The sequence below is a fragment of the Mobula birostris genome, chromosome 8 (assembly GCF_030028105.1).
Source record: "Mobula birostris isolate sMobBir1 chromosome 8, sMobBir1.hap1, whole genome shotgun sequence".
NCBI classification, from domain to species: Eukaryota; Metazoa; Chordata; class Chondrichthyes; order Myliobatiformes; family Myliobatidae; genus Mobula; species Mobula birostris.
Window position 1 is genome coordinate 10,057,838 of NC_092377.1, and position 24,483 is coordinate 10,082,320.

Below are 24,483 nucleotides of genomic sequence, written 5' to 3' on the forward strand. Positions count from 1 at the left end.
TGCCAACCAAAAGAGCATTGTAAGCAGGCACCATTTTGACCAGAAGTCCTTTTTTTTTATCTCAACCTGAGAACAACTCATGTTTTGGTATTATTTATTTATCTATATATTTATTGTTATTGGTAGTATTATTGTTATATTTACACAGTTTGTCTCCTTTTTTTTAAATCGGTTGTTTGTCAGACTTTGTGTGTAGTCTTTGATTCTGTCGTATTTTTTTGTTTTACTGTGAATACCTGCTGGAAAATGACTCTCAATGTAGTATACAGTGACATACAACATCTTCTAGCTTGTGCTCCTTCATCTCACCCCCACCTTATTCCCAGCTCCTTTCCAGTCCTGCAGAAGGGTCTTGGCCCGAAATGTCAACTGTTTATTCATTTCCATAGGTGCTGCCTGACCTGCTGAGATTATCCAGCATTTTGTGTGCGTTTCTCTGGATTTCCAGCATCTGTAGAATCTCTTGTGTTTATGACTTGCTGCTCCACTGTAAACTCTCTTCGAGAGATGCCTACCTGGATGAAGTTTAAATCTTCTCTTCAACAGGAGTTTAGGGAGATCCTCTCTCACTGCTCCCCTGCCCCCCCCCCAGTGATCTCTGCTGCCTTCCAACTGTTCGACCATGTGTTCACCTAGACATTGCACCTCTTCTAGCTTGTACTCTTCCTGTCCTCCACCTTCTTATTCTGGCATCTTACTTCTTCCGTTCCAGTCCCGGAAGAAGGGTCTCAGCTTGAAATGTCGACTGCTTATTCATCTCCATAGATGTTGCCTGACCTGCTGCGTTCCTCCAGCATTTTGTGTGTGTTGCATATGGTGACATACAGTGATGCCAGAAAGTTTGTGAACCCTGTAGAATTTTCTCTATTTCTGCACAGGTATGACCTAAAATGTGATCCTTACTTTACTTTATTGTCGCCAAACAATTGATACTAGAGCATACAATCATCACAATGATATTTGATTCTGCACTTCGCGCTCCCTGGAGTACAAATCGACAGTAAATAGTAAAAATTTAAATTATAAATCATAAATAGAAAATAGAAAAGGAAAAGTAAGGTAGTGCAAAAAACCAAAAGGCAGGTCCGGATATTTGGAGGGTACGGCCCAGATCTGGGTCAGGATCCGTTCAGCAGTCTTATCACAATTGGAAAGAAGCTGTTCGCAAATCTGGCCGTAAGTCCAGATCTTCATGTAAGTCCTAGATAAAGACAACACAATTAAATAAATAACACAAAACATTATACTTACTCATTTATTTATTGAGAAAAATAATTCAATATTACATGCATTTGTTGGAAAAAGTATGTGAACCTCTGGGATAATGCTTTTTACAAAAGAGAAGAAAATGCGTATTTTGGAATGGCCGAGTCAAAGTCCTGACCTTATTCCTATGGAAATGTTGTGGAGGGTTGTGAAGCAAGCAGTTCATGCGAGGAAGCCCACCAACATCCCAGAGTTAAAGCAGTTTTGTAATGGCCTAAAATACCTCCAAGCTGATGTGCAGGACTGATCAAAAGTTGCTGGAAACGTTTGGTCGAAGTTGTTGCTGTATAAGGTGGCGGGGGGCGGGGGGGGGGTGGTCACACCAGTTTCCAAAAGCAAAGATTCACATACAAAGGTACTACAGATAAATGTAATATTGGATAATTTTTATCAATAACTAAATGAACAAGTTTTTGTGTTATTGATTTAATTGAGTTCTTTTTATCTAGTTTTGTGTGAAGATCTGATCACAGTTTAAGTCATACTTATGCAGAAAAAGAGAAAATTCTACAGGGTTCACAAACTTTCTACCATCACTGTAGGTACTCTGGTAAGAAATGTACTCTGAACTTTTTGAACGTTGAATCAGAGCCTAGAAAGTTGCCTCGGCAATTTGGTTCAGGCATCATTTGAAAACCATAGACGAAGGAGGACAGTGGTTTAAAATATTGCATTGAGACCCCCGAATGCTTAATGTTTATTAATGGGATTCAAAAGGCTAAGTTAAGGTGAGATGCACTATTTCAGAACAAGCAGTGCATCAATTTAGAGCAGACATGTTTCAAGATGGGAGTCTCCCAGCCAATCCTACTATGGTAGGGTTAGTCATCTAGATGTTAAGAGCCATTCTAGATGTTAAGCAGCTTGTCATTGTTGAATATTTTCCATCCCTGAAGAAAGAGAAGAATCGGAATCAGGTTCATTATCACTGCCTTATATGACGTGTGGGGTGCATAGGGTGTTTAGATAGAGGCTTGTCGTGTCCATTCTGGGGCAGCTCACTCACCTTTGGGGTCCACCGGACGCTCAGCTGTCAGCTCCAAGTTGGACACTCCAAGTTGCTGTTTCCATTCGACAGAAGCCACAGCCCGGTACACTCCTTCGACAGACAGGCTAAACCTGTTATCAGGGACGTACCTGTATATACAGAAAAGGGCCAACAGTATCAGGAAGGATCCCACCCATCTGCCTTGGACTGTTCGTCCCACTCCCATCAGGGAAGAGGTTACATAGTATTCACGCCAGTACCAGCAGACCTTCCTCATGCAGCAAAACTGATCAACATCTCTGCCCACTAACTCCAACACTACTTTATTATCTCCTGTCAGTTACGTTGTGTACAGCCCAGCGCCACTTTAATGGACATGCAATCAATCTGAGTAGATAAACTACCTTATGTATTGTGATGTTCTGGGTGGGGGTGTGGTCGACAGCCTTCCCCTGTATTTCTAATGACCAGTACTGTTTATTGCTCTTGTTTTAAAATGCTTTTGTGGGATTATGGTGGGAAGTTTCAGTTCATTCATTGTTACATTTCAGCTTGGGTTATACTGTTAGTTGCTTGTGTATTTGTGGGTCACCCTAACTGTAACCGGGGTGTGTGATGGTCACCTCCCCCACTGGTGTGAGACTGGTTGAGTTCAGTTTCCAGCTCATGGTGCCTGGTCTGTTTTGTGTCTATCACAATAAAATGGTTGTCGAGTTAAAGAGCTTCCTCGTCTGTCATTATGGACCAAATGCTCACCACGTTGGTGTCAGGAGTGGGATGCAAGATCAACGATGAGATTGAAGAGCTACGACGGTGCCTTAAGACCTGGGGAATAAGAGGAGGGGCTGAGCAGTGTGCCTCACCCCGCACCCCTGGGCAGGACTGATGATGTCAAGACTTGGAGGGTGAATCTGGGAACCGAGCATTGTGCCTTCCCAGGGATCCCCGACGAAGCGAGCATACCCAGGCTCCCCAACTTGGAGGACAGGGCAGAGCACATCACTCGCCTCCATAGTGACCCACACCTGGGAACCCAAGACGCCGTAGCAATGGGAGGATGGGCACCATGGAGCAAAAGGAAGATCAACGGGCCTCAACGATTTGTGCCTCAAGGTCCACCCTGAAGCTCCCCAGATATGATGGTACCAGCTGCCTGGAGCCTCACCTAGCGCGTCAAACCCACGGAGACAGCAGAGCACCTTGCCTTAGCACTGGAAGGAGATGCCCTGCGGGCCCTCCTCGACCTAACGCCAGCCCTTGTAGTGGCGCTCAAGTGGCGTTTCAAGCAGAGGCTGTGGGCGGAAGCAATGAGGGAAGAACTGTGCCGCAGACACGCCATATGGAAGAAAACTTGGGGGCGCTTGCTGCAGATCTCTGCCACTGTGGTCAGCGTGGCTACCCCGGGTTCCCTCCCGCGGCCCAGAAAGAGCTTGCCCGCCCTCCACGCCTTTGTAGAGGCGCTGACACCGGAGTGCCTTCAGCAGCATGTTTACCTGATGTGACCATCATCGCTGGACGAGGCGGAGAGAGCAGAAGCGATCTTAGCCCCCCAAAGTGTTCCAGCATCGCCCCATATGCAGTGAACCCGGGTTTGTGTCACCGAGGCAGAGGAGGAAATTGATGAGGAGGAGCGAGGAGGAAATTGATGAGGAGGAGCCCATGAGACAAGTCCGACCGTCGCCACGCCAACCCCACCGCCAGCCACGAAATGACCTCTGCTACTGGTGCGGTAAGGCAGGTCATTTCGCCTGGGAATGCCCCGCACCGGCACCACACCACAGCTCAGAGCAGCCATTAGGAAACGCCAAGCGGACAGCGCCGCCCGAATCCTCCAGCAGAGACTTCCGTTGTGGGCCATTTGGTTGAAGAGCAAGGCTTGTACGTGGACTGCGTGGTGGAGTGCATCAGATGCCACGTGTTGGTGGATACAGGGTCAACCATCACTATCATCCACCCCGGTGTTCTCCCCAACACGCACCAGCCATCCCTGTCTGGGTGGACAACGACGGCAGTTCAGCTGGCGACGGTCACTGGTGACTGTGCGGCGATGCGAGGGAAGAGGAGACTGCGTATCACAGTGGGGAGAAGCACAGTGGAGCATGAGGTGTGGCTCACCGACATCCGAGGGTCATGCATTCTTGGCCTGGACTTGCTGTCCCGCTGGGCGGCCTGTGTGGATGTGTTGGGTCCAACAATCTACCTCGGTGCCGAGCCGTGGCTCCACGACAGGGCAGCTCCAGGAAGCGGTCCCAGTGGGGGCAGCAACCACCGCCAGCTTCACCGCGGCCCGTGGCAGTGCAGCAGACCCGGCAGCGGCCCAACACTGCACAGCTGAACCACGGGCAAGCACGGTGACAGACAGCGACGACCTTCCCATCGTGGACTAGCAGCTGCACACCGAACGGGTGAGCGATTCCTTGTTGGCCCGGGTGAGGGAATGGCTGAGTGTGAGACGATGGCCCTGCCTCTTGCCTCACACAAACAGGCAGAAGTGTCAATGCCCTCCGGAACCTTTGGACCTTGCTATGGACTCTGGGGTTACTGACATTCTGGGTGGGGGGTGTGGTCGACGGCCCGCCCCTGTATTTCTAATGACCAGCACTGTTTATCTGTTTATTGTTCTTGTATTAAAATTGCTTTTGTGGGATTATGGTGGGAAGTTTCAGTTCATTTATTGTTAGATTTTAGCTCGGTTATACAGTTATTTGCTTGTGTATTTGTGGGTCACCCTAACTGTAACCGGGGTGTGTGATGGTCACCCCCGCCCCCCCCGTCGTGAGTTCACTCTCCGGGTCATCGTGCCCGGTCTGTTTTGTGTTTATCACAATAAAACTGTTGTTGAGTTAAAGAGCTTCTTTGTCTGTCGTTATGGACCAAATGCTCGCCACATTATTTATATTTATTTTTTTTTTATTGTTATTATGTTCTTTACCTTTTACGGGTTTTTTTGTGCTGCATTGGACCTGAAGAAACAATTATTTCATTCTCCTTTACACTTGCGTATTGGAAATGACATTAAACAATCTTGAATCTTAACTCCATCCAAAATGGTTCTACTGTTTGACTGTTTGACCATTGGTTGAGGCAGATACATTAATAACATTTAAATGATATTTGGACAGGTACATGGCAGAGGGATATGGGTCAAACACAGGCAAACTTAGATGGCCATCTAAATTAGATTTTACACTTTCATCTGCATTGTTATTGATTTTTCAACACACTTGAGCTCAGCAACTCAATGATTTAATCTGTACAAATTCCACAACATAATGGATTCACTTTCAGGGACTCTACAGCTCATGTTCTCAATATTGTTTATTTTTTATTATTATTTGCATATTGGTTGTTTGTCAGTCTTTTTATGTGTGTAGTTTTTCATTGATTCTATTGTATTTCTTTATTCTAAATAATGCTGTGGGGAAGGGTTTAAACTAGATTTGCAGGGGATGGGAACCGAAGTGAAGAGGCAGAGGATGGGGCACTTGGAGCACAAGTATACCCAGCTTGTAGGGAGGTTGTGAGGAAGGATAAGTAGATGATAGAGTAAAGGGCACTCAGCCTGATCGTTTGAGATGTGTCTACTTTAATGCAAGGAGTATCATAAAAAGGTGGTGAACTTATAGTGTAGATCAGTACACGGATCTATGACATTGATGAGACTTTGATGTCTCAGGGGCAGGAATGGCTGCTCAGTGTGCCAGGCTTTAGATGTTTCAGAAGGGACAAGGAGGGAGGCAATATAGGTGGAGGGTCTGGCATTGCTAATCAGAGATAGTGTCACGGCTGCAGAAAAGGAGGAAGTCATGGAGTCGGTGTGGATGGAAATCCAGAACAGGAAGGGGGCAATAACTCTACGGGGTGTTTTTTATAGACCCTCCAATAGTAACAGAGACATCGAGTAGCAGATAGGGAGACAGATTCTGGAACGGTGCAATAATAATAGGGTTGTTGTGATAGGAGATTTTAACTTTGCTAATATTGACTGGCATCTCCTTAGAGCAAAGGGCTTAGATGGGGTGGAGTTTGTTAGGTGTGTTCAGGAAGGTTTCCTGACACAATATGTAGATAAGTCAACTAGAGGAGAGGCTGTTCTTGATCTGATGTTGGGAAATGAACCTAGTCAGTTGTCAGATTTCTTGGTGGGAGAGTATTTTGGAGGTATTGATCAGAACTCTTTCTCCTTTACCATAGAACTGGAGAAGGATAGGAGCAGAAAATATGGGAAAACATTTAATGGGGGGGGGAGAATATGATGCTATTGGGCAGGAACTTGGGGGCATAAATTAGGAGCAAATGTTCTCAGGGAAATGCAAGGCAGGAATGTGGCAAATGTTCAAGGAACATTTTTGTGGTATTCTGCATAGGTATGGTCCTTTGAAGCAGGGAAAGGAAGGTAGGGTAAAACGTCCATGGTGTACAAAGGATGTAGAATCAGAATCGGGTTTATTATCACCGGCATGTGACATGAAATTTGTTAACTTAGCAGCAGCAGTTCAATACAATACATAATATAGAAGGGAAAAACAAAATAATAATAATAAATAATAAGTAAATAAATTGCAGCATACATATGTACGGGGTCTTTCTTTTGTTACATTTAAAATGGCAACGTTGTTATGTTAATCTGGGGAATGCGGCTTTGTTGTGCTTTAACGCTGAAGAGAGTTTGCGCTAGCAGTTTGTTTTACTTTAAATTGAGATAGCAGCCTTCTATTAGCCAATGGGTGGTTATGTATCATTTTGTTTTCGGGTACCATGCTGTTTGATATGACTGTGGACTGAGTTTTGGCGGGGAGTCGGAGGAGAGACGGGGAGGACGGTGGAGAGACGGGGAGTCGGAGGAGAGATGGGGAGGACGGTGGAGAGACGGGGAGTTGGAGGAGAGACGGGGAGGACAGAGGAGAGACGGGGAGTCGGGGGAGAGACGGGGAGGACGGAGGAGAGACGGGGAGTCGGAGGAGAGACGGGGAGGACAGTGGAGAGACGGGGAGTCGAGGGAGAGACGGGGAGTCGGGGGAGAGACGGGGAGTCGGGGGAGAGACGTGGAGGATGGAGGAGAGACGGGGAGTCAGAGGAGAAACGGGGAGTCGGAGGGGAGATGGGGAGTTGGAGGAGAGACAGGGAGGACCACGGACGTGCGGGGGTTTTTGGCGAGGAGTCGGAGGAGAGACGGGGAGTCGGAGGAGAGACGGGGAGTCGGAGGAGAGATGGGGAGGACGGTGGAGAGACGGGGAGTCGGAGGAGAGACGGGGAGTCGGAGGAGAGACGAGGAGGATGGAGGAGAGACGAGGAAGACGGAGGAGAGACGGGGAGTCGGGGGAGAGACGGGGAGTCGGAGGAGAGACGAGGAGGACGGCGGAGAGACGGGGAGTCGGAGGAGAGACGAGGAGGTCGGAGGAGAGACGAGGAGGACGGAGGAGAGACGGGGAGTCGGGGAAGAGAAGGTGAGTCGGAGGAGAGACGAGGAGGACGGAGGAGAGGCGGGGAGTCAGAGGAAAGACAGGGAGTTGGAGGAGAGACGAGGAGGACGGCGGAGAGACGAGTCGGAGGAGAGACGGGGAGTCGGAGGAGAGCCGGGCAGGACGGAGGAGAGCCAGGCAGGACGGTGGAGAGACGGGGAGTCGGAGGAGAGACGGGGAGGACGGTGGAGAGACAGGGAGTCGGTGGACAGACGGGGAGTCGGTGGAGAGACGGGGAGTCGGAGGAGACACGGGGAGGACGGCAGACGTGCGGAGAGGCTCCGGTCGATCACTCCGGGTGGTCCCGAGCCGGGAGTCGACAGGATCCAGGTGGTCGTCAGGAATGGATTGAGCTCCAACGGTTGCGCGCGAAGAACTTGGACTTTGATAGGTGTTGGCGCCTTTTTTTTCATTACTTTCCTCTCTGTATCAAATGCATATTAATGTCATAGAATTAGTAATATCTATAAAGTGTATTTGCTAAAATTCACTGGGTGTGCTGGCTGATGATTGATGTTTGTGATTGATTCGGGCGGCGACCAACCCTGTGGGGAGTGTTGAGGTGGGTGCTGGGCTGAATTTCCCCTAGACATACACGAGCCAATATGACGGAACTTTACAAGTGGGGACTACTGTCCTGGATTTGGACTTTTCGGGAAAGTTGTACTTGTCGTTGCGGTAAGTGGTGTGAAAATGGATTGAGACAAGATTGTCAGTTGGTGTGAATTGGATGAGGTACCAGTAAATCATGCGTGTGTGGTAAGCGGGGTCGATTATCGCATTTCGGCAGAGGTACTGGTGCGAGGGTTGAGTTTGATTAAAGGTATCGGGCAGGTAGAACTTGTAGCTAGGAGGGGTGGGAAAGAACTGGAGGCTAGCTGGATGTTGGTGCGGGCGAGTGCCGACGTCATGATGTTGGAACTACCAGCGACAGTCCACGCCCCGGGGGAGGCGGGGCCGTGGGGTCTCCACAACCTTCCCGAGGACGCAAGTGAGGAGGTGCCGGGAGAAGAGACTCCTGGCCCTTCCATCACTGAGTCAGGGGAACCGAGGGAGGGTGTTGCAGAGCCGCCTGTATTACAGCCGAGACTGGGGGAGGAGAGGGTGGAGGCAGAACCCGAGCCAGAGGGCTCACAGGGGCAGAGGGATCCCGGTGAGGGGGAAGATCCGACAGATAGGCCTGAGGGGTCAACTGGGGTGTCTGAACAGGGAGAGTCCGCAGAGGAAGTATAGAGGCTTCAGATGAGTAGGCATCCCCCGGAAAGACTAACTTATATAGCGCCGGGAGAGCAGAGTGTGATCTACTGTCCTGCAAAGTTATGTCACTGCTTTATGCACCTGGGTTGGGTTTTGTGTTTTACAAGGAGCACTGGTGAACTCTGTTAACGTCATGAGGGCATGACTTTTTGTGCTGGGGGGAGAGTGTATGGGGTCTTTCTTTTGTTACATTTAAGATGGCGACTTTGTTATGTTAATCTGGGGAATGCGGCTTTGTTGTGCTTTAACGCTGAAGAGAGTATGCGCTAGCAGTTTGTTTTACTTTAAATTGAGATAGCAGCCTTCTATTAGCCAATGGGTGGTTATGTATCGTTTTGTTTTCGGATACCATGCTGTATGATATGACTGTGGACTCAGTTTTGGCGGGGAGTCGGAGGAGAGACGGGGAGTCGGGGGAGAGACGGGGAGTCGGGGGAGAGACGGGGGGTCGGGGGAGAGACGGGGAGTCGGAGGAGAGATGAGGAGGACGCTGGATGGGGGTTTTTGAGGAGAGTCGGAGGAGAGACGGGGAGTTGGAGGAGAGATGAGGAGGACGATGGATGGGGGTTCTTGAGGAGAGTCGGAGGAGAGACGGGGAGTTGGAGGAGAGACAGTGGTCGGAGGAGAGACGGGGAGGACGGAGGAGAGACGGGGAGTCGGGGGAGAGACGGGGGGTCAGGGGAGAGACGGGGAGTTGGAGGAGAGATGAGGAGGACGGTGGATGGGGGTTTTTGAGGAGAGTCGGAGGAGAGACGGGGAGTTGGAGGAGAGATGAGGAGGACGATGGATGGGGGTTCTTGAGGAGAGTCGGAGGAGAGACGGGGAGTTGGAGGAGAGACAGTGGTCGGAGGAGAGACGGGGAGGACGGAGGGGAGACGGGGAGTCGGGGGAGAGAGGGGGGGGTCGGGGGAGAGGCGGGGAGTCGCAGGGGAGACGGGGAATCGGAGAAGAGACAGGGAGTCGGTAGAGAGACGGGGAGACGGAGGAGAGACGGGGAGTCGGTGGAGAGATGGGGAGGACAGAGGAGAGACGGGGAGGACGGCGGACGTGCGGAAAGGCTCCGGTCGATCACTCTGGGTGGTCCCGAGCCGGGAGTCGACAGGATCCGGGTGGTCATCAGGAATCAATTGAGCTCCAATGGTTGTGCACAAAGAACTTGGACTTTGATAAGTGTTGGCGCCTTTTTTTTCATTACTTTCCTCTCTGTATCAAATGTATATTAATGTCATAGAATTAGTAATATCTATAAAGTGTATTTGTTAAAATTTACTGTGTGTGCTGGCTGATGATTGATGTTTGTGATTGATTCGCGCTGCGACCAACCCTGTGGGGAGTGTTGAGGTGGGTGCTGGGCTGGATTTCCCCTAGACATACACGAGCCAATATAACGGAACGTTACACATATATAGAATAGATGAAAAATTGTGCAAAAAAAATCAGAAATAATATATATTAAAAAAGTGAGATGGTGTTCAAGGATTCAATATCCATTTAGGAATGGGATGGCAGAGGGGAAGAAGCTGTTCCTGAATCGCTGAGTGTGTGCCTTCAGGCATTTGTATCTCCTACCTGATGGTAGCAGTGAGAAAAGGACATGCCCTGGGTGCTGGAGGTCCTTAGTAATTGATGCTGCCTTTCTGAGACATCGCTCCTTGACGATGTCCTGTGTACTTTGTAGGCTAGTACCCAAAATGGAGCCGACTAAATTTATAACCTTCTGCAGCTTCTTTCATTCCTTTGCAGTAGCCCCCCCCCCCCACACCAGAGAGTGATGCAGCCTATCAGGATGCTCTCCACAGTACATCTATAGAAGTTTTTGAATGCATTTGTTGACATACCAAATCTCTTCAAACTCCCAATGAAGTATAGCCGCTGCCTTGCCTTCTTTATAACTACATCGATATGTTGGGACCAGGTTAGATCCTCAGAGATCTTGACACACGGGAACTTGAAACTGCTCACTCTGTCCACTTCTGATCCCTCTATGAGAATTGATGTGTGTTCCTTTGACTTACTTCCTGAAGTCCACTATCAGCTCTTTCATCTTACTGATGTTGAGTGCCAGGTTGTTGCTGTGGCACCACTCCACTAGTTGGCATATCTTGCTCCTGTACGCCCTCTTGTCACTACCTGAGATTCTGCCAGCAATGGTTGTATCATCAGCAAATTTATAGATGGTATTTGAGCTATGCCTAGCCACACAGTCATGTGTATATAGAGAGTAGAGCAGAGGGCTAAGCACACACCCCTAAGGTGTGCCAGTGTTGATCGTCAGCAAGGAGGAGATGTTATCACCAATCCACACAGATTGTGGTCTTCTGGTTAGGAAGTCAAAGATCCAATTGCAGAGGGAGGTACAGAGGTCCAGGTTCTGCAACTTCTCAGTCAGGATTGTGGGAATGTTGGTATTAAATACTATAGCTCATACTATACTATACTATACATACTATACTATACTATAGCTGTTTGTGTTGTCCAAATGGTCTAAAGCCTTGTGAAGAGCCATTAAGATTGCATCTGCCATTGACCTATTGTGGCGATGGGCAAATTGCAATGGGTCCAGGTCCATACTGAGGCAGGAGTTCAATCTAGTCATAACCAACCTCTCAAAGCATTTCATCACTATAGATGTGAGTGCTACCGGGCGATAGTCATTAAGGCAGCTCAGAAGAAAGGAAAAGCTTACGAAAGGTACAAGAAACTAGGTACTTGTAGAGTTTTAGAAAATTACAAGGTTGCCAGGAAGGAGCTTAAGAATGAAATTAGAGCTAGAAGGGGCCATGAGAAGACCTTGGTGAGCAAGATTAAGGAAAACCCAAGGCATTCTACAAGTGTGTGAAGTACGAGATGATGAGCCGTATGAGAATAGGACCAATACGGTGCGATAGTGGACACGTGTGCATGGAGTCGGAGGAGGATAGTGGAGGTACTTAATGAATATTTTGCTTCAGTATTCATCAGGGAAAAGGACCTTGGCAATTGTGGGGATGTTTACAGCAGACTGAAATGCTTGAGCATATAGACATTAAAAAAGAGGATCTACTGGAACTTTTGAAAAGCATTAAGCTAGATAAGTTGCCCGACTGGACGAGATATACCCCAGGCTCCTGTGGGAAGCAAGGTAGGAGATTGCTGAGCTTCTGGCAATGATCTTTGCATGATCAATAGAAACAGGAGGATTAGAGGGTTGCAAATGTTGTTCCCTTGGTCAATAAAACACAGTAGAGATAACTCGAGAAATTATAGACCAGTGAGTCTTACTTCAGTGGTGGGCAAGTTGTTGGAGAAGATCCTGAGAGGCAGGATTTATTAGCATTTGGAGAGACATAATCTGATTAGGGATAGTCAGCATGGCTTTGTCAAGGGCAGGTCCTGCCTCACAAGCCTGATTGAACTCTGAGAATGTAACAAAACACAGTGATGAACGTAGAGCTGCGGATGTAGTGTATATGTATTTCATTAAGGCATTTGATAAGGTTCCCCCATGCAAGGCTCATTCAGGAAGTAAGGAGGCATAGGATCCAAGGAGACCTTGCTTTGTGGACCCAGAATTGGCTTGCCCACAGAAGTCAAAGGGTTGATTGTAGATGGATCATATTCTGCATGGAGGACGGTGACCAGTGGTGTTCCACAGGGATCTGTTCTGGGACCTCTCTTCTTTGTGATTTCCATAACTGACCTGGATGAAGAACTAGAAGGGTGGTTAGTAAATTTGCCAATGGCGCAGAGATTGGAGGTGTTGTGGATAGTCTGGAGGATTATCAGAGGTGACAGTGGGACATCAGTTGGATGCAGAACTGGGCTGAGAAGTGACAGATGGAGTTTAACCTAGATGAGTGTGAAGTGGTTCGTTTCAGTAGGTAAAATTTGAAAACAGAATGTAGTATTAATTGGAAGACTTTTGGCAGTGTGGAGGATCAGAGAGATCTTGGGGTCCGGGTCCATAGGACACTCAAAGCTGCTGCGCAGGTTGACAGTGTTGTTAAGGTGTATGGTGTGTTGGCATTTATCAAATGTGGGATTGAAGTCAAGAGATGTGATCTACAGCTATATTACTATATAAGACAGCTACATAAGGCCTTGGGATACCCCAGTTGGAGTACTATGTTCAGTTCTGGTCACCTTACTAAAGGAGGGATATGGATACTATGGAAAGAGTGCAGGGGAGATTTACAAGGATATTGCCTGGATTATTGGGGACCACACCCTATGAGAATAGGTTGAGTGTACTTGGCCTTTTCTCCTTGGAGCGACAGAGGATGAAAGTTGACCTGATAGAAACGTATAAGATGATAAGAGGTATTGATGATGTGGATAGTCAGAGACTTTGCCCCAGGGCTGAAATAGCTAACATGAGGAGGCATAGTTTTAAGGTGCTTAGAAGTAGGTATAAAGGGGATGTCAGGAGTAAGTTTTTCACAAAGAGTGGTGGATGCGTGGAATGCACCGCCAGTAACAGTGGTAGAGACTCTTACATACTCTTAGAACTTGGAGCTTAGAAAAATAGAGGGCCTTGCAGTAGAGTAATTTCAGGCTGTGTCGAGAATAGGTTACATGGTCGGCACAACATTGTGGGCTGAAGGGCCTGTAGTGTGCTATAGATTTCTATGTTCTGTGTTCTACTGTGAATGCCTGCAAAAAGATGAATCTCAGGATAGTATATGGTGATGTATACATACTTTGATGATAAATTTATTTTGAACTTTGGATGGTATGGTAGTGTAGCAGTTAGTGTAATGCTTTACTTTGCCAGCGATCAGTGTTCAATTCTCGCCGCTGTCTGTAAGGAGTTTTTACATTCTCCCCATGACTTGTGTGTGTTTCCTCTCACATTCCAAAGACTAACAGATTAGTAGGTTGTGGGCATGCTGTGTTGATGCCAGAAGCATGGTGACATTTGTGGACTGCCTGCAGGACATCATTGGACAGTATTGGTCCATAAGACCAGCAGAATTAGGCCAATTGGCTTATCAAGTCTGCTCCGCCATTTCATCACGGTGGATCAATTTTCCTTCTCACCCCCAATCTCCTGCCTTCTCCCCATATCGCTTCATGCTCTGACTGTCAGTGACGCAAATGGCGCATTTCACTTTATGTTTCTATTTTTCAATGTACATGTGACAAACAAAGCTAATCCTCTAATCTTTTTCAAACTTTAATCAGCATACAAGGCAAGCTTTTCTCTGCATCTTGGTACCTGTGGCAATGACAAATGAAATACCGAGAGATGGGGAGACACAATAGAGGTGTGTCGAACAGGAAGATGATGGGTAGGAGACTATGAGGAAGAATCTTTCACTCCTAGGGTGGGTGAAAATCACTACAAAAAGTAGTGGACATGGCCCAGTACGTCATGGGTAAAGCCCTCAAAACCATTGACAACACCTACATGAAATGCTGTCACAAGAAAGTAGCATCCATCAACAAGGACCCCACCACCTAGAATATGCTGTTGAATCACTGCTGCCATCTGGAGCTTCAGGACTCACACCCCCAAGTTCAGGCCCTTAAACCAGAGAGGATAACTTCACTCAACTTCACTTGGCCCATCAATGAAATGTTCACACAACCAACAGATGCACTTTCAAGAACTCTTCATCTCGTATTCTCAATATTTATTGCTTGTTTGCTCATTATTATTATTTCTTCTTTTTGTATTTGCAGTTTGTTGTCTTCTGAACTCAATAGTTCAATACAGTTCTATTTAATATCAGAGAAATGCACGCAATATACATCCTGAAATTCTTGTGCTTCGCAGGCATCCACGAAAACTGAAGAGTGCCCCAAAGGATGAGTGACAGTAAAAATGTCCCCAGCTCCACCTCCCACGCGCAAGCAGCAGCAAAGTCATAACCCTCCCCACCCACTTCCACAAAAAAAACATCAGCACCCTTCACCCACCCAAGCAAGCAACAGCAAACCCCCAAGAAAGGCCAGGAACTATAATATAACAAAAACTAATTGTTCACTTGACAATTCAACATATTACATTCTCCCTCTCTCCCTAATAAAGGGAAAAAGAGGTGTAAACACGAGGAATTCTGCAGATGCTGGAAATTCAAGCAACACACATGAAAGTTGCTGGTGAATGCAGCAGGCCAGGCAGCATCTCTAGGAAGAGGTACAGTCGACGTTTCGGGCTGAGGCCCTTCGTCAGGACTCCCTCTTTCACAGTGTGATGGGAGACACAACAAAACAACTTGCTAATTTGCAATGATAAAATCTGTTACATAACATTGTTACTGAGATTGCAGACTGGAGAATTGGCAACAAGCTCTCCTAAGATGAGAGGGAGCGCGATTCATCGAGTACAGAGCCTTCAACAGCTGTTCCTGATGTTCTATTTTCGCCACAATGCTTCAGTTAGCAGCACTGACATAGAATCAGCCCATCTACATGGCTGCAAAACCTCAGAACCCCCAAGACACTTAAAGAACTACCTTCATGCTGTTTGACTCCAGAATTATGCATAAATGTACATCGGTACTAGAATAACTCCCTTCTTACCTTGAATTACACTCAGTGATCATTTACACACTGAGTTTATGTTTGTGATCCTCTGCTGCTGTCACCCATCCACTTCAAGGTTTGGCATGCTGTTCTTTCAGAGATGCTCTTCTGTACACCACTGTTGTAATGCTTGGTTATCTAAGTTACTGTTGCCTTCCTGTCAGCTTGAACCAATCTGACTGTAGTGTTCTTGTGCAGTGTGTTGAAACTCTGACTAAACACCAAGTTAAACCGGAGCCAATAAAAACAGAGTCGTAGTAAGGTTAGCCATTTACTGTTCAGTCTTCCACATTAACATCGTATGGTAAAAACTGTTGATAAAAAAAATACTGTCACGAACCCCGTGACGGGAATAAAGAACCAGCAGAGATGGGGAAAACACTTTGGAGTCCAATATTGCTATAAACTAATAATATTTATTAGTAACTACACAATACAGTAATATAAATGTAGATGAATCAAACAGGTTAGCAATAATTATATATATATATATATATATATATATATATATATATATGTAAGTATATTAGTAAGTGCGGAAATATATGTGTGAAAAACCAAGCTTCTTTAAGTCTAGGGGTAAAAAGATAGTCTTACAATGATGAGTAAAGTTCAGTTCGTGGTACTGAGTTGAGTAGTGATGGAGAGAGAGGGAGAGATTTGAGTCTTCAGGTGAGCTGACGCTGTTGATCTTTTCGTTGTCCTTCGAAGTCCTTTAAAAGTCACCGACTGTTTTTAACAAAGGGGACTGGTTTTCTGTGGTGGAGCTATCCCCCAGGCGAGGGTGGACACATGGATAATTCCCCACCAGTCAACCGTTTTCCTCTTTCCACTGCAAGAGCGATGGATTGATCCGCCTGATCGATCCTCCAAAACCCACTTTTCCTGCGGGCACAACAATGCTCATTCGGTGTCCAGATCATGTGTCTGAGGTCTATCATCTGACCTCCTATTTATCTCACCGTACTGGGTACCATCTGTCATTCAAATAACTCCTCCTTCCTCTCTCTGAAGAAATGCAAGCAGACAAAAGTCCTTGAAGAAACTGTCAACAACCCGCCGAAAATCATAACATCGAGTGTCCATTAAATAACACCGCCTTCAGTCACCATAACAACTTATGAGCTGCTCGGTGCTGTCTCCAACTCCAACTCAGTAGAAATCCAAAGTTACTTCCAGTGCCTTAAAGTGACAGTCCAACCGTTAGTCTTCGTCTCTTTCTCTCTCTTTTACAAACAAGCTGCTGGTGTTAAATAACTCTCTGTCTCTTTTCAAAAGCACTGTTCATAGGGGTACTTCAGGATCCCATCACACTGCAAACATATACGACGTCTGTTTCATTCTGGAGACTACACGTGCTCTCTTCTTTTAGCAAGTGTCTCCAGCCGCCCCGAGTAGGGAGCAAGGGGGTGTCACGTCAAACCGCCATCGGGCTTGAGCCGACCCCGCGTTTGAAATTGAAAAGCTGGCACGCGCGCCGCCCCAACGGCCACTTCCTTAACAGAAACCGCGTTAATATTTTTACTTCAAATACATTCTTATGAACTTACGGCGTTGCTTCTGTAATGTTTCTTTGTGGGTAGAAATGGAGCTCTTCATGATCACGCTGCACGCATGGCACCCGCCTTTACACCTTCCCGAACCGGAGGTTACACATAAGACGCAGCAAAACTGGAGGTGATGTCATCACATGCTGCGATATACGATAGACAATGGATTTACCTTTGTTATACTGTAACATAATTATCAACCTTTAACTTTAACTAGAAAATAGTTACAAACAAATCATTTAAAACGTAGACCCAACAAAGTCAAATAAGTGCCTTAAGGGCTACACACCGACTATTAACCATGCATTTTTGCCCCCAGAGCTGCTTCTCACTGGATGTTTTTTTTTTACAGCATTCTCTATAAACTCCACAAACTTGTGTGTGAAAATCCCAGGAGATCAACAGTTTCTGAGATATTGAAACCACCGGTCTGTCACCAACAATCACTCCATGGTCAATTTCCATTAGATCACATTTCTCCCCCATTCTGATATTTGGTCTGAACATAAACTGAACCTCTTGACCATGTCTGCATGCCTTTATGCATTGATTGGCTGATTAGATATTTGCAAAAACGAGCAGCTGTATGGATGTACCTGATAAAGTTGTCACTGAGTTTATATGCTTAAACTGATAATGATCAAGCTATCTTTTTATTTCTCCCTTGAAAAAAATTGTTTTTGTACATTGTTCAACAGTCTGAAATAAAGGAACATGCTCCTTTGATGTACTGTTGTATTAGCTTGCTTTACTGGTGTATTACTCTTCTACAGCTTTATAGATGTCTCCTTTGAAATGTAATGGGTGGTAAAGGCTTCGCACAATTAGAAAACCTTTCCAGAATTCCCAGCACCTCTTAAACCTTCAACATCCATCCTTATACGTCCTGATGAAGGATCTTGACCCGAAACGTTGACTCTTTATTTCTTTCCGTAGATGCTGCCTGACTTACTGAGTTCCTTCAACACTTTGGTTGTGTTTGATCTATAGGTATCAGTGCTTCTGCGATGAATCTAGAGCCTTTGTTCTAGATTAAAAACACCAATAAAATGGATTTAGTTCATCTTCAAAGCAACATTGTAGAGTTTATCCTTTTAGTGGGCTGACCAATTGATGAGTCATAATCCTTCAGTTGCAATTAAACAAAATGAAGAACTCAAGGTAATATGGGAACACAAATACTGTACTCTTATTGTAATGCAGACAAAATGTAGGAGGAACTCAGGTAAGGTTAGGCACCATCTATGGAAAAGAGTAAGTGTTGACTCTTAATTCCTCTCCATAGAGTCTTGGCCCAAGGTGTTGACTCTCCACAGATGCTGCCTGATCTGCTGAGTTCCTCCATCATTTTGTGCGTGTTGCTCTGGATTTCCAGCATCTGCAGAAAATCTTGTGTTTGTGATTATACTGTACTCTATCAGCAGGGGTCAGTATTGGCTTTTGAAATGAAGATAGAGATCAGCTTTATTTGTCATGTACATGCAAATACACAGTGAAATGCATCATTTGCATCGTTGCTTGCAATATGCTGGGGACAGCCCACAAGTGTCGCCACACTTCCAGCGTCAAGATAGTAAGCCCTCAACTCACTAACCCTAAAAGGTATTCAAATTATACAATAGATCAGTTGACAAAATATACAGTTTGGCTTTGCCAAGAGTGGTAATCGATTGTACCAAGATTACTGGAACAAGTTATTTGCTCTAGCACATTATCTGTTACAGCTGGAAAATTACCAAAAATGAATTACATTTCAAAATTCTGGACACTCTCCTCTCCTGTCAATTCCTCCTTCTTCAGCACCACCCAATAGACTTCACCTATCACCTTCTAGCTTGTACCTCCCACCCACCTTGTTCAGGCTTTTCCCATTCCTTTCCATATAACCATATATCAATTACAGCACGGAGACAGGCCATCTCGGCCCTATTAGTCCGTGCCAAACTCTTACTCTCTCCTAATCCCACCGACCTGCACTCAGCCCATAACCCTCCATTCCTTTCCTGTCCATATATCTATCCAATTTAACTTTAAACGACAATATCAAACCTGCCTCAACCACTTCTGCTGGAAGCTCGTTCCACACAGCTACCACTCTCTGAGTAAAGAAGTTCCCCCTCGTGTTACCCCTAAACTTTTGTCCTTTAACTTTCAACTCATGTCCTCTTGTTTTAATCTTCCCCACTCTCAATGGAAAAAGCCCACGTCAATTATATCAATCCCCCTCATAATCTTAAACACCTCTATCAAGTCCCCCCTCAACCTTCTACGCTCCAAAGAATAAAGACACAACTTGTTCAACCTTTCTCTGTAACTTAGGATATGAAACCCAGGCAACATTTCAGTAAACCTCCTCTGTACTCTCTCAATTTTATTGACATCTTTCCTATAATTCGGTGACCAGAACTGTACACAATAGTCCAAATTTGGCCTTACCAATACAATTTCAACATTACATCCTAAATGCTCTGATTAATAAAGGCCAGCATACCAAAAGCTTTCTTCACCACCCTATCCACATGAGATTCTACCTTCAGGGAACTATGCACCATTATTCCTAGTTCCCTCTGTTCTACAGCATTCTTCAATGCCCTACTATTTACCATGTATGTCCTATTTTGATTATTCCTACCAAAATGTAGCACCTCACGTTTTTCAGCATTAAACTCTATCTGCCATCTTTCAGCCCACTCTTCTAACTGGCCTAAATCTCTCTGCAAGCTTTGAAAACCTACTTCATTATCCACAATGCCACCTGTCTTAGTATCATCTGCATACTTACTGATCCAATTTACCACCCCATCATCCAGATCATTAATATATATGACAAACAACATTGGACCCAGTACAGATCCCTGAGGCACACGGCTACACACTATCTCCAATCTGACACACAGTTATCCACCACTACTCTCTGGCGTCTCCCATCTAGCCACTGCTGAATCCATTTTACTACTTCCATATTAATACCTAACGATTGAACCTTCCTTTCCAGTTCTGATGAAGGGTCTCAGCCTGAAATGTCGCCTGTTTGTTCCTCTTCATCGATGTTGCCTGACCTGCTGAGTTCTGTCAGCATTTTGTGCACGTTACTCTGACAATTCTGGCATTAGGATTTATTTTCTGTCCCATCAGATTTTAGATTTGCTGGTTCTAGGTTTCAAAAATATTGTGATTAGAGTTGGAATTGCCTTCACACTGCATATTTCTTCAGGACAATTTTGCCTTTTTTTGTATCAAAGATTCAAAAGAATTCAAAGTACTTTTATTATCAAAGTACGTATGCAGTATACAACCTGAAGATTTGTCTTCCCCACAGACGGCCACAAAACAAAGAAAAGACCATGGAACCCATTCAAAGAAAACATGAAAAAAACACAACTCATGCAAATGGAAATCAAACCACAGAGTCTTTGAAACAGTCTTGGAATGTCCAGTTTAGTTCAGTTCAATTAAATTTAGCACTCTGTTGTTCATTCACTACAGGTTGCAGTGCCACTCCACCCCGATCAAAATTGCGCTTTCAAAATCAAAAATTCAGGACCAAACTACAGTACTTCTCTGTTTCTTTTGCTTTTGCAATTAAAGTAGGAACATTGAGCAATTCTGCATTTGGGAGTGCATATGCTGGACTTCAGTTGATTCTGTTTAACACGCACAAAATGCTGAAGGAACTCAGCAGGTCAGGCGGCATCTATAGAGAGGATTTCCCAGCAGCCACCCATTTCAATTCCATAAGACATAGGAGCAGAATTAGGCCATCTGGCCCATCCAGTCTGCTCCACCGTTCAATCATGGCTGATTCTTGTCTTGTCTCCTCCTCAATCCCAGTTCCCAGTCTTCTCCCCATAACCTTTGATGCTATTGCCAATCAAAAAGCTATCAATCTCTGCCTTAAATACACCCAACAACCTGGCCTCCACAGCTGCATGTGGCAACAAATTCCACAAATTCACCACCCTCTGACTAAGGAAATTTCTCCGCATCTCTTTTTTTGAAAGGGCGCCCCTCTATCTGAGGCTGTGCATCACTCTCCCACCATGGGAAACATCCTTTCCACATCTACTCTGTCTAGGCCTTTCAACATTCGAAAGGTTTCAGTGTGATCCTTCTGACCCAGAGCCATCAAATATTCCTTGTATGATAACCCTTTAATTCCTGGAATCATCCTTGTGAACCTCCTCTGGACCCTCTCCAATGCCAGCACATCTTTTCTAAGATGAAGGTGTTAAAACTGTTCACAATACTCAAGGTGAAGCCTCGCCAGTGCCTTTTGAAGCCTCAGCATCACATTCTTCCCAATCCATTCCCTTTCCTATTCTGATATATCAGTCCATAGCCTCCACTGCAACAATGAGGCCACTCTTAGATTGAAGGAGCCAATACCTCGTGTTCCATTTGGGTAGCTTCCACTTTGATGGCATCAGCATCGATTTCTTCAGCATCCAGTATTTCACCTCCTTCTCTTTCCATTCCCCAGTCTGGCTCCCCTTTTATCCCCTCTTCTCACCTCAGAATCAGATTTAATATTACTGGCATATGTCATTAAATTTGTATATAAAGTAGTTAAATAAGTCATGCACAATCAGTAGTGAGGTAGTCTCGTGAGTTCAGTCTCCATTCAAAAATCTGATAGCAGAGGGGAAGAAGCTGTCCCTGGATTGTTGAGTGTGTGTCTTCAGGCTCCCCTATCTCATCCTTGATGGTAGCAATGAGAAGAGGGCATGTCCTGGGTGATGGGGGTCATTAATGATGGATGCTGCCTTTTTGAAGCATCGCTCCTTGAATATGTCCTGGACGCCATGGAGGCTAGTGCTCATAATGAAACTGAGTCCACAACTTTCTGCAGCTTCTTTCGATCCTGTGTAGTAGCCCTCCCCACCCCCCACCACCATACCAGACAGAATGCTCTCCATGCTAAATTTATTCTCCCATCACCTCACACTGGTGCCTGTCCTTTCATTTCTCCCATAGTCCACTCTCCTCTCCTATATATTCCTTCTTCTTCAGCCCTTTAGCTCTTCCACCTATCCCCTTGCAGCTTCTTAGTTCACCCCCTCTCCCAAACGCCAACCTTCCCCCTCATCTGGTCTCACATATCACCTTCTAACTTGTAGTGCTTCCCTTCCTCCCATCTTCTTAAACTGGCTTCCTCCTCCCTTCCTTTCCAGTCCTGATGAAGGATTTTGGCCTGAAACGTTGACTATATTCCTTGCCATAGATTGTGTCTAACTTACTAAGTTCCTCCAGTATTTTGTGCGTTGCTTTGGATTTCTAGCATCTGCAGTATCTCTTGTGCATGTGCGTTTCATTGATTCTGTTTGTTTGGTTGGCTTACAGGCAAAAGGAGCTTTGGAGAAGGGTGAGGTGCCTGTTGGGTGTCTGATGGTTTACCACGATGAGATATTGGGACAAGGGAAGAATGAGGTCAATGAAACTAAAAACGTAAGTTAATTCAATATTCAAGATTGTCAAGCTGAGGAGTGGTAGTGGGGACAAGCTCCCACTACCTAAAAGTGCTCCTCAGGGCATGCGCCTCAAATAGTCCTCGACAACCAAGTCCAACTCCTGGCCTTCTCGTGTGGCTTAGCCTCTAAGCCCGGCGGAACTGTTTCTACTGACAGAAGAGGCGAAGGCGGGTCCTGGCACCTTAAAACCAGTGCTTCGGGCAGATGGAGCTAATCAGCCTGGGAAGGCAGTCCATCTAAGAGAGGGAAAACTCTGATTTCAAACCTCCGCTGCCTTGCGGCCATACCCGCTCAGGGGAAAGGCTTCGGGAGTAAACCCTGAGGACAAATCTGGAGCTGGAGTCCCTAAGGCAGTCCGACGTTGCTTTCAACCTCGCTCTGGCAACTCCTGCGACGTCATCGGTGCCAAGCTGTATTGGCCTTTGCCCTTCCCTTGGACAACATTGGTGGCATGGAGAGGTGGAGACTTGCTGCTTGAGCAACTGCCGGTCTTCCATACAACCTTGCCCAGGCCTGCGCCCTGGAGAGACTGAAGCAAGACTTTCCAGGCGCAGATCCATGGTCTCGCGAGACTAACGGATGCCATCCAAGATTGTTTAATGTCATTTCCAGTACACAAGTGTAAAGGAGAATGAAATAATTGTTCTCTTGATCTGATGCAGCACAAAAAACAAAGGCACTAAGATAAAGAACACAACAACAAAAAGCACAATAAATATAAATATGTAAGATAGCTTATATACATAGGTTGATTGTATGCCCATAAAGTGATGTTAGGCACAGGAGTGTCTGTACATAAGGTGAAACTGACAGAAAATGATAAAGTAGTGCTGGTGGGAGTGTGTTGAGGTGAGTTAATGGGTGGAGGTGTTGATCAGTCTTACCGCCTGAGGAAAGTAACTGCTTTTGAGTTTGGTGGTCCTGGTGTGGATGCTATGTAGCCTCCTCCCTGATGAGAGTGGGACATATGGTCCGTGAGCAGGGTGGATGGGATCCTTCATGATGTTGCTGGCTTTTTCTGGTTCCTTTCTCTACAGATGTCCTTGATGGCGGGTAGGCTGGTGCCAGTGATGCATTGGGCACTTTTGACTACCCGTTGTAGAGCCTTCCTGTCTGCTGCAGTGCGGTTTCCAGACCATGCAGGAGGCTTTCCTTTACACATCTTCCGAAGGACGTGATTGTTGATGCATGTAGCCCAGCTCTCTTCAGCTCCTCAGAAAGAGAGGCATGGCTGAACTTTGTCAGTTGTGTATTATGTGTCCTGGCACCATGAAAGATTGTGCAGGATGTGCACTCCCAGGAGTTTAAAACTGCTCACAGTTTCCACTGCTGTGCTTCCAATGTATAGAGGGGTGTGAATCGTGCAAGTTCTCCTGAAGTTGATAACCATTTCCTTTGTCTTGATGACATTGAGGAAGAGGATATTTCCCTGGCATCAGGCCTCGAGATCTACCATCTCCTCTCTGTAGGCAGTCACATTGTTGTTGGCGATGAGCCCCACCATTGTTGTGTCGTTGGCGAACGTGACAATGTGATTACTCAGGTGTTTGGCCCGGCATTTACATGTGAGCAGAGTGTACCACAGTTCGATCAGCACACAGCCCTGGGGAGGGGCACATGTGTTGAGGATGATGGGGATAGAGGAGCAATATACGGTGTGCAAAACAGCACAGCAAAACACACGGAAGATTGATTATTACTTGGCTCATCAGAATCAGAAATTGAGATTAGTCACTCTGTCTTGTATGACGTGAAGCCAAATGTAAGATGAGCTTAGATGGGCATCTTTGACAGCATGGATGAGTTGGGCTGAAGGGCCTGATTCCATGCTGTATGACTGTACGACTCTTGTCTCCAGGCTTCGGAAATGTTGTCTTACTGCAGCAGTCCAGTGCAAAGGCATAAAAAATGCTATAAATTACAAAATAAATGAGTAATAAAATGAAATCTGAGGCTGCGTTCATGGACAGTTTAGAAGTCAA

General features: G+C 45.9%; 1 protein-coding gene across 4 annotated transcripts in view; it reads left to right on the plus strand.

The window, feature by feature from the left end:
• adat2 (adenosine deaminase tRNA specific 2) overlaps positions 1 to 24,483 on the plus strand; it is an 83,822-nt gene that overhangs the window by 8,273 nt on the left and 51,066 nt on the right. For 3 of the 4 annotated variants that reach the window (XR_011886780.1, XM_072264777.1, XM_072264778.1), the window contains exon 2: positions 22,374 to 22,478. The exons of the other annotated variant lie outside the window; for it this stretch is intronic. Coding sequence is in view for 2 of the 3 variants with exons in the window: in XM_072264777.1 (XP_072120878.1) it covers positions 22,374 to 22,478 (105 nt within the window). In the remaining variant the exon portion in view is untranslated. The remainder of the gene's footprint in view (positions 1 to 22,373; positions 22,479 to 24,483) is intronic. 4 annotated transcript variants of the gene reach the window in all.